Source organism: Ornithodoros turicata, chromosome 3 (assembly GCF_037126465.1).
Source record: "Ornithodoros turicata isolate Travis chromosome 3, ASM3712646v1, whole genome shotgun sequence".
Classification (NCBI taxonomy): domain Eukaryota; kingdom Metazoa; phylum Arthropoda; class Arachnida; order Ixodida; family Argasidae; genus Ornithodoros; species Ornithodoros turicata.
In genome coordinates, this window is record NC_088203.1 from 66341552 (window position 1) to 66358894 (window position 17343).

The window sequence follows — 17343 nt, forward strand, 5'->3', positions numbered from 1 at the left end:
GACTTAAAGGAAAATGGGAATGAGTGCTAACTCCTGTGGTTTCCATCTGGTTATAGTTCTGACTCTGGATAAGTGGAATTCGCACTGCAGCTCCACAAGAATAAAAGAAAAAGATGCAAAATCAAGGGTTTTCAGGGACTGTGAACAATTCCATGGTTTTGCCGACCTTGTAGCATTTTCGAATTGCAAGGTATTCCAGGGTCTTAAGGACCAATGGGAACCATGATAAAAGCAAGTCTCTTCATCCTCGTGCCTGTGAAATTTTTCAGTGTGAATTCTAGTCTTATGGAATATTAGAGTTGTGTAAGCTGCATTTCACGCTTCCATTCTTAGGGAGCTACATGGATTATGCGAAGAACTCACGCACCCACAGTCAGCACCCAATATCAGCTAGAGTTATTTATACCTGTCAATAATATTATAGCTGCTAATATTTATATCTGCCACTAATGATATAGAGGCAGTTGCATAGCATCAGAATCTATAAAAATCAGACCCTATACAAAGAAGTGGGTAGAGTATCGCGATAAACTCCCCATTCACCATCTCAAAATAAAGTTGTTTGTTGTACGAAGAATCGCTACAAATATCATGCAACACCACTGGCACGTTTGGCATTGAATGACCTGGAAATGTGTGTATCATATTTGACTATAGACTAGTTTCAGCTGTATTGTTACATATTTTAGGTTTTATTTTTGCAGGTAAGCAATACTTGCTTGGATAAAACTTACTTTCTTCTTTGCGCATCTGTTCAATGAGACCCCTCTCTTGCAACATTTCACACTCCTTGACAAACATGATCATGCCTCCAAAGTGAGGTGCAAGGACTTCCTCCACGTACTCTTGGGTTCGTGCAGTTAACAGCTCCTTGAAACTTTCACTTTCCTTTGAATCCTCTTTTGTGCGCTCCTGAAAGTTGGAAAATGCAACTGTTACCAGATGAAGCAGCTAAAAGTGACTCACTTTGTCACAGAAAAGTTGCATGATTAGCTAAGAGGAAGGTGGTGCAATCAGCTCTGCAGACAATTTTTGCAGCTTGATAACAATGACACAGTCATGCATCCTGCTTGAGGATGTGTACATAGCATCTTGTGCATTTTCTCATCACAATAGGTAATCTATACTAACTACTATAGACAAGACAGGCAAATAGATAGGCAAACAATAAACAATGTGGATAGATGTTCAATAAATTTCCTGAAACAACACTGTTTTTGCAGTCCTTCCAAGTGTGTGTGTCTTTTTTCTCCTAGCTAGGTGCTGTGTTTATTGGGGTTCTACTAAGTGCACAAGAAAAGTGAAGACATCAAAGCATGAATAAAATAGAAAAATGAAAAAGTGTTGTCTAAGTTTAAAGAAATTCAGCATGAAGTACCTACATAATCTTGGGCACAGTGGTAGTACAGTAATGTACATCGGCAGAGTATAATAATGCAATCATGCACATTTGCAGATATGTTGAGATCTCCCTGTGTGTGCTATCAGCGGCAAATATTACGTAAACAACGAGAATTGGTCAAGGCAGACCACAATTAGGGACGACACAGACAAGTAGGCCTCAAACGCCCAGAAATTAATGAATTCAAACAACTCGGGGAAAGATCAGAGATTAGAAAACCCAAGTTCGATTCCTGGCATCAGCACTGTTTTCCTCGAGTTGTTTGAATTCAATAAATACTACATGGAATACTGAGAAGACGTGGTTATAACTTATAACTAGGGTTCCAGGTTTTTGGATTAATCCGAAAACATTCGAAAAACATACGCCAGTAAAAAATTTCGCACTTCGGGAAAAACTCCGCTTTGGTGGGCTTAATATCGGAGTTATCAGCAAGAAAGTCGTGCACTGAAGACTTATTTACAGTATTTCGTGCATCTGGTGTTCCGCCATAAGTGCCTGGAATCACACATCATCTCAATCACATGGAATTTTACTTGTATGGAGACACTTTTCTTTGCTCGTTCTTTCTGTGGGGGTCACATCACACAGCCAATTTCTTCCTCCGTATTCTAAAGACTAACCGTGGTAAAGAAATATAAAACCCGAAAAACTCTGATTCATCAAAGAATTGTAAACTCCAAAAAACACCCTTCGGTAATGTCTAAAAATAAACTCCGAAAACCCGGAACCCTACTTATAACAGACCTCTGCTCAGCTGTATTGTGGCATAAAAGAAGGTCTGCAGCGTAACGATATTGCAAACTAAAAGAAAACTAGTGTTTTTGAAGAAAGAAAGTATAAAAACAGGTTTAACTTTACGCGATGAACTTCCAGTGATAAGACTGATAAAATTGATATTAACATTGAGTGATAACAATGAAGAAAACATGCCCATAAGGGAAGAACCTGGAGAAAGATTGGAGGGAAGTGAAGTACTGATATCAGACTTTTAATTGAAACTAACACAGACAAAATATCTGGCTTGTACTATATGTTTTGTACATCTCTTCCTTCAACAGTATTACATGCACTTGTACAATTTATAAGAGGAGACAATAATCTTAATAATATCATCAATTTTTTTTAGGCACCACATGAGACACAAACATTTTGATACTCTTCTGCAACGCATGCAATACATTCAAAAGACACACACAGACAAGAAAAAGGAGTGCAACAAAGCACAATGCAACAACATGGAAAAACACAGAAGAAATTGGGGAAGCCGTAGATTGAACCCATTTACACGGATTAAACTAGATGTTGTAAAAACTAATGCACAAGTCAGACCATTTTACATGAGATACTCCTTGCGGCATACCTCCTGGGTCGATATGACAAAACTTACCAAAAGAACACTAAGCATCATGTCATAGTTGTTGATCAAGAAGATGAGTTGTTCTTTACGGCCAGGAAATTCAGCCGCCATTCGCAAGATGAAATTTTCAACTTCCCCCTGCAGCAGTGCCAACAAGGAAGAAACACGTTCGCTTGGAAAGTTCTCATTGATGCTCACAATGGCTGCTGAAAACTCGGCATACCTCCGTGTGATCTGCAGTTTAACAGTTATGGCACCGATTAATACTGTCAAATAATGAAGCAATCTATGTAAGTTTTGTAACCAGATGATGTGATCATCAAGAAATTGGTTTCAAATGCTACCTAAGCTATGTAAGCATTTAGGTACATGGGGCTATGCGCGTGCAGCAAAATATTTGCGTCAATTGGTATTTTATGGCCGCAAGCTGTTTACTTTCAAACACATGATATACATACATAGTGTGGTCTCATATCAATGTTCCTCAATTTCTGTGGGTCGCAATCCTTGATGCTTTGAATATTGAGTTTGAGAATGCATTCAAACCTGGGATGCATTAGCTGCAAAAGGGATTCCCAGTACCTGAAAACAAAAAATCTCTCATTAACATGTTTGGCATCCATGTCCTTCCTGACTGACATTACATTAGCTGCTGGTACACTAGATCAAATGCCACAATCGTCTGCAATGTCAAAGTATGCAGGGGGAAGCTTCCACGCAAATGAAGGCACGTTGGTGAAGAAAGGTAGAGTAAGCAAGCTAGCTGGTGTCAAGTATCATTTGCAAATAAACGTTGAGCCTGAGGAACAAAGTAGGATGAGACAAACAAGGCTCAAAGTCAAACCCAGCAGCCGCAGACTGTCTTGCCTCATTTCCAGATGGTTGATTTGCAACTAGTCTCATTTTAAGGTTCTCTTTCTTCTGGTTAAGTGCCTTGGCCCAATGTCATGTTTGTCTCTCATTCCTCAAGCACAAGAATTATTTGCTGTGCAATATATGTTGTTTCCTCAAAACTGTTTTGATAAAAGGCCTGCTCTGTGAAAACGGCAAGTAAAACAAAAAATTGCATAATGGAGATACCTAGATGTTGGAGATGCCAAGTAGACAATGCATAATGTAAAACCCCAAGACTAGGGAACACGAAGGGACAGACACAACACGAAGTCTCAAACACAGCGAGGACACACAAGGACAAAACACGCGAGCAAATGAGGGCAAACACGAGGACAAAAAGCGGTCAAGACCCCTTTTTGTCCTCGTCTGGTTATTTCTCTTCCCTCTGTTGTATATATTTCTTGTATATGTGAAGTAAAATTTTCAGCTGTGTTTGAGACTTCGTGTTGTGTCTGTCCCTTCGTGTTCCCTAGTCTCGGGGTTTTACATTGTGCATCATCTTCACCAGCTCGCTTGCTTTCCTAGCCATCTTTTCAAGTAAACAATGTTTTAGTTCTAAGTAATTGTAAATTATCTATGCATAGAGCAATGAATGGTAATTTCTACTTTTGAAATGAACTTTACATAGCTTGCTTAATTCTTTTGCATAACAAGTACACAATGTTCTATGAAAGGATGCTATTGCATGTACAGATTGTAGAACTTTTCAGTATCTACTAAGGATGAAATGGTTTGGATATCTTCTGTAATCACTATGCTAGTTTTCCTCATAATCAAAAGAGTCATACTAGGAGGGTGATTCAAGTGGAAACCAATAATGTGTGAAAAAAATATTGCAGGCTTAGCAAAGTGGCATGGTAGCATAGTAAAGTGCTCTCTGAAGTACAACGGTGCTAGAGCACCTGGTCAAATCCATTAAAGATGTATTTGGAAGTGTGCACGAAAGAATGTTCTGTCATCATATTTTTCATTACGGAGATGTGAAACATGTGTCCTGTTGTGCTTATAGCAGGTGTGCAATGGCGAGTTTGGACGTGGGGCCAATGCAACTGTTCGCTAGTCAATGAGAGTAACACGTTAGCCATCTCCAGCGTGGCCAGCATCAGCATGGACAGTTCCTCATTGTGTGCATTCTGTAGCCATAGGAGAATGTGTACCTGCGCACTGTCCCTGCATTAAAACTCTACGCATTTGAAATAGTCCACTACACAGTCTGAATAGGGAGATGTGCTTATCTCTCAGGATGCTTAGAATCACTCTAACCAACTTATCAAAGTATATAATAAATATATATAAATAGATATATATATATATCCAACACACCACGGGGTCCTCGTTGACCAACTGTGCTCAGTACATGCAGTTCATTTCCTCGACTGAAAAACCCATTTCAGCAGAATCCAGTTTCAATTTTTGCAGCAGTTCCAAAAGATCAGGCCAATGCACATCTGGCATTGAGAGAGTGAGGAAAGCTGTCAGCCTGCACATGGCACATGCACATGATCATGGCAAAGCGGTCTTTCTTCTGCTTCACCCAGTACTGGGTGATTTCACGCAGAGTCAGGCAGGGTGGTCCGGTTGACCTTTTAGGTTTTTTTCATTCCAATATATATTGAAGCCTAGTCCTTAGGAAGTAGACTGGCAGATCAAATAGCTCAAGTTTGTTATAGTTGTTTCTTAAAATAATAATCTTCAGGAATGATCATTTCGAGCTCTGCGCTTCCTCACAATTTTCAGGCCTCATATCTTCGTAACCATTAATTTTTTCTACACTTATTTCCTACCTGCTGCTGTACTGTTTGCTCTATGTTTGAGGTTCTAGGTTTCGCAGGTGTCTAGATAAAAAATCGCAAAGTCGCCTCATTGGCAAAAAATCTCACTTTTTTCAAATACAAGAGAGTTAAAATGAATGACATTGTTCTGTTCGTCTTTAAACGCTCTTTCCATTGATATGAAGGGGATTGTTAAAAAATGTCGGACGTACCTCCTGACACGTGTTTAGTCAGGGGTGTTAAGGCAAAAATGTGCAACTTTGGTAGCGTATTTTCCATATTCGCCCACTCGTGACGTGGTTCATATTCCTCACACATGTTAATAACAAGCTCACATAGCGTACTGAAAAAAAATTCACTTCAAAAGTGGCTGAAGTTCATTTTCGGGCTCTTCGCACACCCCAGCCATGGCTGGTTCGTAACAGGCGCAGCAAGGGCAGACAGCGGACTTACGTTCCTTCGTGGCTTCATGTTACATTTGAGATAGTCAAGTTCTCGTTTGTAACGTTTATTACAACACAAGCTCAAATATCAACACAAAGACAGGAGTTGTGCTCCATAGGTTGGCATTAACGCTGGCTGTACACGCAAAACACAAATTGAAAGCACGTACGGTCCTTGATTGATGATAAACAGAAAAGGGGACAACGTCTAACAGTGGAAGGCTGCTTTCCTCCATGTACTCTTCGATGTCTTTGCCATAAGGACTTCACGAACGCCATTACCTGTTCATCCTGCTTTCCCACATCGGTGATGTCTGTATTCCAGGAACGGGCTGGGGTGTTTCCATTCTAGTTTTTTGGTTGAACGCAAGTTTTGCAATGCTTTGACCCGCCAGATGAAGCATCTGAATATTGGGCAGCTTCGCATTTCTAATTACCTTATCTGCCATACATCTCAGGCTCTACAGTGTGGCATTGTGTTCAACTACGCCACCGACACTGTCGTACCCACTCTTCCCGTGTTCCGTTGCAGTATACACGCATGTTGCTACTAGGTAGCTTGTGCTTCGAAGTTCTTACCATCGCAGTGCTTACCGACGTAGTCCGCACAAGACACATGGTCTGCGCCATGAGCTCCATTCATTGTACGCCCTTACAAAGGAGCACTGAGGTTTTTGTGTTCTCACACACAACAGGAATAGAAAGTGTTCTGCCTAGATGAAGAGGCATGCAGACAACAGCCGCGACGAAAAGAGGTACCTTCTCCTCTTCTGTCGATTACCTCTCCAATAACTGCTTGGAAAGCGGATTATGTTTCACTGCTTTATGGCTTATGATCTCAGCTGCTCTACATAAAATGCGCAGTTCATAGTCTCCACCTTCTGAGTGACCTTCATCCAATTACGGCGTCATAAAACGCTACCGCGGCTTCGACACCGCACCGTACATGTTGCTGTTACGGGGTTACTTTTGAGTGTCCTCAAAGTGTCCTCCTCAAGTGTCCTCGGCCACTTCTGAAGTGAAGTTTTTTTCAGTTTGCTATGTGAGCTTGTAATGAACAACATGTGTAAGGAATATGAACCACGTGATGAGTGGGCAAATATGGAAAATACACTACCGAATTCTGCGGTTTAGCCTTACTACTCCTCACAAAACGCGCGTTAGGAAGTATGTCCGAGATTTTCCAACAATATGTTTTATACAAATGGAAAGAGCGTTCGAAGACGAACAGAATGGTGTAACTCACGTTAACTTTCTGGTATTTGCAGAAAAACAGTTACATGCCAAAAACTAGCAATTTTTTGCAAATGTGGTGGTAGCGATTTTTTATCTACCAGTAAACCCCCGTTAACTCAAAGTCGTAAAAAACGAGGAGAAATTCGAGATAAGCAGAGTTTCGAGATATGCGAAATTTCCAAAATTTTTGATGTAACAGTCATAAATTGTAAGAGTTATACATTTTAGTACACTTCCTTTTGTGGCAGAACCGCAATTGCACAAAACTACTGCTTACACGTGAAAAAAAAAAAGTCACGCAAAAAAGTCAAAAACACTTGCCGTCGAAAAACGTCATGATGGATCCTTGGTGTTGAAAAGTTTCGTTCCAGTGTCAAAGCTCTGCACTGCCTTGGCTGTGCTACCTTTGTAATGATTCGGGCATTTACGCTGTCAGAAGGTTCCCAAAAACAGATACGGAAACGTAATGGCAATTGACACTCACTTACATGGCACTGTGAGCGAAAACGAAAGCGATAGAAACAGAGAAGGAAATGACGAACATGGGATGCTCGCGAGTGAACTGCCTTCCCGGCCATCGTTGCGACCGCTCAGTGCAACAATGTGGCAATACTTGCCATCCCCCTCTCCCTGCAGAATGAGAAGGTGGGGCAACTGAACTCCACTCCGCTGCGCAACTCATAAAATGGTAGAAAATAACTAAGGTGAATGCTGGTGCTGGGCTGCTATGCAATAATTACTCACATTTTTGAAATTTTTGCTAAGATTTCGAGGTATCCAAAGTTCGTCTTGAAAAACCTTTCGATATAAGCTGTGATAAATGCATGGTAAGTATAGGACATAATTCTGCGATGCAAGAAACCTTCGACTTAACCAATTTTTTTAGATATCAGTTCAAGTTAACGAGGTTCTACTGTAGACACCTGTGAAACCTAGAACCTCAAACATAGAGCAAACAGTACAGCAGCACATAGACAATAAGTGTGGAAAAAGTTAAAGGCATAGCCTTAATGGTTACGAGGATACAAGGCCTGAAAATTGTAACGAAGTGCAGTGCTTGAAATGGTCATTCATGAAGATTATTTTTTACAAAAACAACTACAAAATATTTCCAGCTATTTCCTCTGCCAATGTACTTCCTAAGCACAAGGCTTCAATATATCTTGGAACTAGGAAAACCTGAGAGGTCGACCGGACCACGCTGCCTGTCTCGGAGTGAAATCACCCTACTGCACCGTGTTGGAGATGTCATGCATGAAGGCCATGTACGAAATCTTTATCCAGCAGTTGTTGCTTGGTAATCGTCTGAAGTGTATTTCTGTTTCTGAAGGTGACAAACATGGCTGTGATGACTCGATACCAGAACACTTCCTTTGCCACGTCCAAAACATGCCACGGTATCCTCCCCCCCTACTATCTGTGCGTCTAATCTCACACATGGCATGCCTTCGGCTTCGCATGTGGCTTAATGCATCTTGGTTCACCTAGGTTAATTTGGGGGAAGGACAATTCTTTTGCATGCTCATTGCTTGCCATCGCTTTCCTTCGCCTGGTGCCATCATAAGGTGCTTGTCCTCCTCACAAATGGCGATACGCTGATCAAGGGTCATTGCCGTGGCCACTTGCTTGGGGTCGGACATGTCTTCACTCTGGTAGCACCTCGATACGTTCCTCATGGATATCTGTGTTGGCGTCTGAGACCTGACCCAGAGCATGTTTGTCAAGTTTGATGTCGTAGTACTTGTACAGTGTACTCTGGGCTAGACACTCTAGTGCCAGCCAGAGCTCAGACTTCTTTACTGCACCGGCAAAACAGGAAGATTTAACCCTCATGCATCGCTTCAAGCGTACATTCAACACCTTATCTCGTTTGATGTTCTGAGGGAACGAAGTGATCATGTCGTCCACGTCTAGACATACGTTAACGACCAGCCCCTTGATACCGTATGATACGCCCACTGTGCATTAAGCGCCTGCTTTGCATGAATGGTATGCGAGGTGATACGAGTCTCTCACTCACGCTATTCAACAGCGGGAGGTCGCGCGCTTTCACTGGGTACCTGTATCCGTTGGACGCAGACAAGGGAGGCACTTGCTCCCTGTGGACCGACTGGAGATACGATGCACACAAGCAGAAGGTAAGGTCGGCAGTTAGAAATTCTAGTTGAAGCAGTACATGCTAACTCAAAGGCAGCGCTGTGAGATCATTCTTGAACCTCAAGCAATCACATACCGAACTGCTCTGCTAGTTCTCCCTGAATTGCCTAGTGAAGCCCTTCGTGGCTCCTTCGGCTTTCGCTTGCCTCCTCTTTACCTCCACTTCAGCAACACATACGTTGGGGTCCTGACGTCACTCTGTCTTCAGTTAACTTCAGTTTGCATTCTCGTGCACGCCGCAAACCTTGTGCGTTAGCAGGGCGCAATATTTCCATGGTGTCTCAAGCATAATCACTAAGGTTTTTGTTTGCTCAAACACCACTTTCTTTCTCTACCTTCAGCATGCCTTCTGTCATCCTTTCCATCACAGAATCCACATGAGCATTGCCACCACACCTCAAGTCCTTAAAGCAGTCGTTTCCGTGGCGTCGGTGGTTCAGTGGTAGAATACTTGCCTGCCACACAGGTGGCCAACTGGTGGTTCTGTTCCCCACTCACACAATTAGATTTTCTGAAATTTTTCACTTCCTCTCACTCCTTCCTTCTGCAACCGACGGCACGATCTCGGGGAAACCAGGCACTGTAACAGCTGCCGCCATGAAAGCGTAGGTGGGCCATTCCATACCAAATTATCCAAACATGCCACTCGACCATTATCGATATATTTTTAAAGAATTCTGCAGGAAGAGGACTTCGTGGGAAGAGTAGCTTCGAAGATCTCTGTTCAAAATGTTTCCTGCAATATATGAGTGTGTTCAAATGGTTGCAGAGTGAGAAAAGTGTACCTTACATTTTCGCAAGTAATCGGTTCATGCTTAATTCCCTAACTTTCCAGATGTGATTTTTATGTCATTGAAAGATTCGGCACTCTACCCTGTACATCTCATGCAAAGTACATTTCCCCCTCACCCTCTAACAGAACGTGCAAGGGATGTGATTTTCACTGTGTCTGTAATTTTTCATCATCTTCATTTTAGAATTCACAGGTAAAATAAACACGGTATTATGCTGTATGGTGTTCCAGGTGTACATTAAACAAGTTTCGTTTTTCCCCGAACAGTACCTCCTGCACTAGGCGACACTTGAAAATGAAAGTTTTGCAAATTTGGTAAATTTTCACATAGGGTCTTCCGTTTTCGGTTTTGTGGTCCAGATAAAAATAGCAGCCTTGTGTGAATCGATTGGAGCACCATAGAGCAGCATTGTGTGATCCTAGGAAACTAGAAAAGTAATATTTGACTTGCGTGAGAAAATCCCTTCTTTTTTAGGCACGTTTTGGCACGTGAAGAGTACCTAAGTCCACAATCAATGCGTCGCATAACGTACTGAAACGCATCCTACGAAAGGACAGAGTATGTCACATTCATGCAATCGACATCCAGCTCCGGGATTTCTCTAATTTTCTTTATTTCCTCGTCTCTCCTTTGCACGCTTGTAGTAACTGTAGTAGTAGTAACTGACCTGTCCAGAGCAGGAACATTTCTTTCATGCATCAGCAGCTGGTAGCGATGAATGATATGTATGCAGAGAAACAGGGCTACAGAATCATAGCAGTCCTGAGCATACACTTCCATATGTTTCTGTAAGTAGGTGTACATGCAATATCAATGTTAGTATGCCAAACAGTACACAAAAGCTTCAGTTGTGCCATATGAGTGTGTCACATAATGAGTGTGTCACACATGTTCCATGTCCTTGAAAATATACTGCCTCTGTCTTAAATCTTTTTTATTTTGTTGTTGTTGTTGTTGTGCTTAGCCATGGCCTATACACGGATGACGTATGTGGTTCAGTATTAGTCCAGTTTTAGTTTGTACATCGTTTATACACCTAGAGCCTGAAATTTTAGGGCTTAACCCATTTTTTTCATGAATTTGCACCCTGAATTGAAGGTTGCCTCTTTAGGGTAAAACACGGATTTTACATGGCAAATTGCCCTCACTGTCTGTAGGAATGCACTGCCTGGTTAGGCAGCAAACGCAATGACATCACCATTTGTACCAAACCAGTACAGTTCATTTGAGTAATAGAGCCCAATGTCTCCCAAAATTTAGCATACTGGAAGTTTTTCCACCCGAATTCGCATGAATTTAGAATATATATTTATTTCCCCAATTTTTACCCCCCGAATTGGGAGAAAAAATTCCATGTAAGGTATACGCTTTGGATCATCCAAAAGGCAGCAGTTGAAGTGCCGCACCTCTGTTTGTGGATTCTAATCAAGTTTGGATCATCTCTTCCCAGAGTGTAGGCAACACTTAGTCAAAAGTGAGGGGCAGAAATGACACCTTCTCTAGACAACATCTGCTATCTGTTCACTACTGATGCACAAGTTTAAAGAATGGATTCCCAATTTTGGTACAATGGCCCTAACATACAAGAGATTTTACAAGGTGTTTCATAATATACATAACAAGAAACATTGGAAGCATTTGGTTGTCTGTGCAGGATTGCCCCTGCTCCAAAACACTCTGCCGCAGTATCACAGAAGTGAGACATTTGTGTACAAGAGAGGCGCTTGAAAGCAGAGGTGGTCTTCCTCATGAGGACATTTGAGGCTGAGGACGTCCTCACCCTCACTTCATAGACATTGAACTGGGGGGAAATTTCCAGAGAAAGACCCAAGTGAGGTGAACTAATTTTTCAGAGAAATTGAGGTGATGAGAAACTTTGGGTGACAAAAATAGATATGCCAACTAGATAATGAAAAATGAATTTTAATATGGTGCGATCCCATTAATTTGAAATCTCTTAATTCGGACTTCTGGATAATTCAAACTGGTGTTCTGGGACTCGTCAAAGTCATATGTATTTCAATGAGAGAAAACGCCCGGTAATGTGTACATACGAAGGTGCACAACAGTTTATTCGAAAGTGGTTGCACAGCCACACCCGACTCACGACTACGCCGTGTTAGTGAATTAGTACTGAACAGTTTAAACTACTAATTCACACTTTAAAACAAATATACCAGGCAACTTTGATTGCAATTCACCTAATATCACCTACCTCCTTCAATGTAACACTTGCTATTCGCAATATATTGGACTGATGAAAACTTCATTCAGAATTCGCTTTAACAACCACAGGTCTGGTGTAATTAAGAAGCCCAACCTCACGGTTGTGCATCACTTTCAACACTTGAACACCCAATTGGTGATGTACCAATTTTTATTCTTCAATATGGATTCCAGTCAGACTGATCAAGGGAACGCAATTATTTTCTCATTTATAAGTTTAAGTCTCTGATAAACGAAGACCCAAGCATTCTTTCACCTGTGCAGAGCATCAATACCATATACAAAAAGCCATGACCCCTCCCCTCAATTGTACAGTTCACCTGGTGGAACCTTCTGTTTTCCAGATTACAGCAATGCCTGCCTTTTCATTATACCTTCGAATGCAAACCGTCACTTGCACGATAATCCGTCAACCAAAGGACCCCCATGTGATCTTTCCAGTTCCAGAAGTTCCAGAAACTTCCAGAATAGATGACGACAATCACCAGGTGGCTAGCTTCTACCCAACTGTGATGTCATTGACGAAATCTGTATAAGCTATAACACAAAGCCATTGACTTTTATCCCAAAGAAGGAGGGGCTTCCTCCGAAATGTCGACCCTCTGTATCCTCTAAAATTTGTAACTTTTTTTTCTCTAATAGTTGATCTTATCTGTTGGCTCATTCAATAAACTACTACATACTGTTTTACTTCCTTTCGTGTAACTTCCGTCTCTGACACACTTATATGTACATTACATACAGTTTTTTTTTTTTTTAATCAGGACAGATTTTTTATAAAAAGGCTATCGCAGCAATGTGAATTTTGCTTTTGCAGGTGAGTTATACGACCAGGTGGACATCCTGTAGGACAGTGTATACAACTACTGGATGACTAATTAGCTAAAATTCATTAATGAGCTTATTAATGAGATGTTTTCTGGGAAATGCGAGATAGCAGAATTGGAGCCAGTCATTACAGTCATGTCTCGATTATCCGGACACCTTGGGAGTCATCCCTTTGCATCAGGATAACTAATTTCCAGATAACCGAACCAAGCAAACTCCCTGGGAAACCCGACAAATTTGGGAGACCCTGTTGCAGCACCAGTAAAGGAAACAAGAAAAAGATTGTTACTTCAAAAATTGGTATTGAATATAGTAGGCACGCGTGTGACAGAATTTTGGTGACAGCCACGGCACAAGCTGCGTCACCCTGCTGTTCAAAGAGGATAATGTCTCAGAAAGTTTGTGCGCACACATTTTTGTCATTTTGCAAATGTCTTTGGCCTAGGCCAACAGACATGTGATGCTTTCGGACGGCCTGGACATTGACGTTCACATGTGGATTTTTTGCACCCGGTGGATACGGGGCACCTCTTCTGCTTATAGTCTACCTTCTCTACCGTGTGCCTGCACACACCAAAAGGGACTGAGTTCTGAATAAAGGGAAGTCAAACAGTATAGAATGACCCAGTGGGATGTGACCCTTTTCTGGAACAATGCGAACACAGCACATGCCAGGGACAGAGGACGTTGGCACTTTTCCGGGGAAGCGAATCAGAATGACCTAGGTCCTGGAAGAATGGTCTCCGTGCTTGCTGTCCGGATATGGATAAGAAAACCAAGGCAAAATCCAATGGTAGCAGGTTCCTTCCCGGTAATAGAGTCCGTATAACGAGTTTTCCGGATAAGTGAGACATGACAGTATTCAAATCTACCGGCCTTTTTAAACACCCTGTGAAGCGAACATACTTTGAGGAACAATCTTTCTAGTTAGTGACTTGAGAGCCAAAGTGTCAATGGAACAGTTCGTAGAGTAAGCTGACACACTTATGAATAAGGTGTCCTCAATGCAGTACCCTCTATGGGTTTCTTTTTCCTGGACAAATAAGAAAGCTCACAAAATTTAAAAGTGAACCACATGACTGCCTCTCATGTGTTGCTTTTGGAACGCCCTCACACATTTGCTAGAGCAACGATATCCACCTCATCTCTAGATGCTCTGCCAGACAAGGTTGGGTGTCCACGTTAGCCTCGAGATACGCAGCAGTCACAACAAATAAAGGGACAACAAACCCTGGTCGATGTAGATATAAAGATATAAGGTGGATATTGTTGCTCTAGCAAATTTCACAGGCGCTGTTTTTTGGCAGGAAAAAGGAAACTTGTAAAGGGTACTGCATCGAGGACACGTCATTCGAAAATGTCTCCTCTTACCCCTGCCACATGGACACGGAAAATGGTATTAGAGGCTCAATTTTTTACGTCTTAATGTCATTCGTGCAGTGCCATATGGTTAGGTTTAATTACATTTGTCTAAATGACAGTTCCTACTTAATGAGATCACCACAACTCATTCACCGATGAGATACCTACTCTGACAGAATGGCGTAGATGCAGGCTAGCTGGTGGATGAATTCCATGATAGGCAAGCCTGAGTGATGGGCAGGACACGTAAACAAACACGTTTTGTTTACGTGTCCTGCCCATCGCTCAGGCTTGCCTATCATGAGATACCTACTCTCGCTCACATGGTCTGCGTAAAGCAACAGTTTTAGTCTTGCATAGACCCGCATAGTCTCGCTCTTTTAGTACCGTGCAGCACAAGATTATTTGAGGTTACACAAATATTCTATGACGAGTACACTGATGATAGGCTCAATGCGACAGATGGCATATTGTCTATTTTGAATTTGGTTGGGTTGGCAAATGGCTTTTATGTGACCATATCGGTAAGGCACATTACTGTTTATCTGTATGAAAATAAAGTTACTATAGTTAAATTTCAGAACATTATATGCACTAATGACCAAGTTTTTCACTGGCAAATTTTAGTTGACTAGTGAGCAGGTGGCATCGATATCATGGAGTTTAATGTCATTACAAACTGACTTGTGGCATGACCTTCATGGATAATGCTGAACTGGACTGATAACGGCATGGACAGGCCTGTGCCACCAACATGCTGCTTCCTAACCGCTTCATATTATTCACGCAGATCTGCTGTCTGATCCTGTACGACATTCCCGCGAAGGTGATCAGTGCCTCGCAGAAGCTCGGAATTCCACGTTTCATCGCATACTGGGAACTCGTTTTCGAATGTTCGACAGTTTCATGCTGATTATTCTCCGAGCTTGATTACCATCGCTGGGAACACTTTGGATTACAACAGCACCAATACCATCGCCACCATCCTACCAGTGCTACCAGTACATTTAAATGCTTGTGCATTCTGTGAAGCCGTCACTGGGCAGGCCTGTGCTACCAACATGCTGCTCCCTAACCGCTTCGTATTATTCACACAGGTGAGGAATAACTCTTCTCTGTACACGCGCAGAATGAGTAGTCGTCTGTTAATGGTACCCTGCCCAGGGACACTGGTTTGCATTGCTTACGATCGTGTACATGTAACTACCCAGCTGTTGTTACGGTCCGGCGACGTTGAGTCTAACCCAGGTCCGTGTACGCGCAACGCCGATGACCTATCATCTGTCGAACGACACTTCAATAAAACTGAGGCTAGTATCGATGCTAAGCACGCACAGCTGCTTTGTGAAGTCAAAGCCATTCACTCGAAGCTGGCTGAAACTGAATCCAGGCTGGATTCAGTACAATCAAAGTTTATAATGTTGTCAAAGATGTATCTTCTCTACCCGGTTTGCAGTCTGATGTTGCAAACCTTCAGGAGAATGTGAGGAAAACTGACAGTACCGTAGCTAATTTCACTCGTCGTCTAGACAACCTCGAAAACAGATCGAGGCGCGAGAACCTCCTCTTCTATGGTCTTGATGAGAATGGCAATGAATCTTGGTCCCAGGCAGAAAGTAAAGTCATCAACTTCTGTTCCATCACCCCTGGCGTCACAGTTAGGGTGGGTTCACACGAGGGACGCATCCCCGGGATAAGTCCGCAGCGGGCAGTGACGTCACGTGGTCGGAGGAGTCCTCGTCCCCGCTGAGCATTCACACGGGACAAGGGATGGAAGTGGATAAGTTCGTCTCCAACTACACTTATCGGGCTGCGTGAACGACTTTTCTCACTTTTCTGCACTGTGGTTGAACAGAAAAGAAATGAAATTTTGTACGTTGGAGTACATTGCACCTGCAGCATTCCACAATGTAGGGAACCACTGCTCTAGCGAAATAAAAAAGAAACTGCTGTCGTCGATGACAACAGATATTTCGTGGTTGACGGCTTTGCGTAGGAACTGTGTTGCCGAGCCGCGGAATCATAAAATGTCCTCTTCGTTGAGAACAAAGAACTCAAACTGCACTGAGTTTTCAGCGGAGGAAACAGACAACTGTCAGTTCTCGCGTCTGGACACGTAGTAAAAGCTATTTACAGTACAAAGCGGCATACGCATATGCAAAACCTGTCACTCATAATAGCCAAAATCATAATTTATCTGTTGTTGTTGTACGTGCAGTAATGTCACATTTCCACGCCGTGCTGTAGTGGGCATCGTATTTGGAGATCCGCTTGCTCGTAGCAAAACCCTCGTTTTCCCCCATTTTTTCTTGCTTCGTGAAGACCCGTACACGATTTCTTTTTTATTACGCAGTTCTACAAATGTCCTCTGCTTCAGCAGTCAGAGCTGTAAAACAGCCAGTCGAAAGAAAAAAAAAAAGAGCCAAAAGACGCTGCTCCGTCCTCAAGTCCCCTGCCAACACGGGGACCATTTGTGGGTCGGAGACGAATGAATGCGCGGTAGGATTTTGGTCCTCCGCGGACCGGAGAAGACACACATTTTGATGACGTAGGCTGTGATGTTTACACCATCCGCGGACTTATCCCGGGGATGCGTCCCTCGTGTGAACCCACCCTTACTGCCAATGAGATTGAACGGGCACACGGAGTGGGACACTTCCACGATGCAAGGAAACAACCAATTATAGTTAAATTTGCCAATTTTAAGACGAAACGGAGCATATTATCGTGTGGACACAAACTAAAATCAACGCCGTTCTCTGTGGGTGAAGATTTCTGTCTCAACATCAATACCGCCCGTAAACACTTACTATCATTTGCCAAGACACTGTCACGTCCTTTCAAGCTAAAATACGATAAATTACTTGCC

General features: G+C 42.4%; 1 protein-coding gene across 2 annotated transcripts in view; it reads right to left on the reverse strand.

Annotated features, from left to right (window-relative positions):
* Nucleotides 1-17343, reverse strand: part of LOC135388561 (vacuolar protein sorting-associated protein 52 homolog) — a 128926-nt gene that overhangs the window by 18916 nt on the left and 92667 nt on the right. The window contains exons 13-16 of one of the 2 annotated variants that reach the window (XM_064618181.1): nt 10726-10844; nt 3221-3344; nt 2793-2900; nt 735-912 (exon numbers count right to left, since the gene is read on the reverse strand). In XM_064618181.1, coding sequence (XP_064474251.1) covers nt 735-912; nt 2793-2900; nt 3221-3344; nt 10726-10844 — 529 coding nt within the window. Of the gene's footprint in view, nt 1-734; nt 913-2792; nt 2997-3220; nt 3345-10725; nt 10845-17343 lie in introns of both variants that reach the window. The other variant, XM_064618180.1, reaches the window with a different exon arrangement.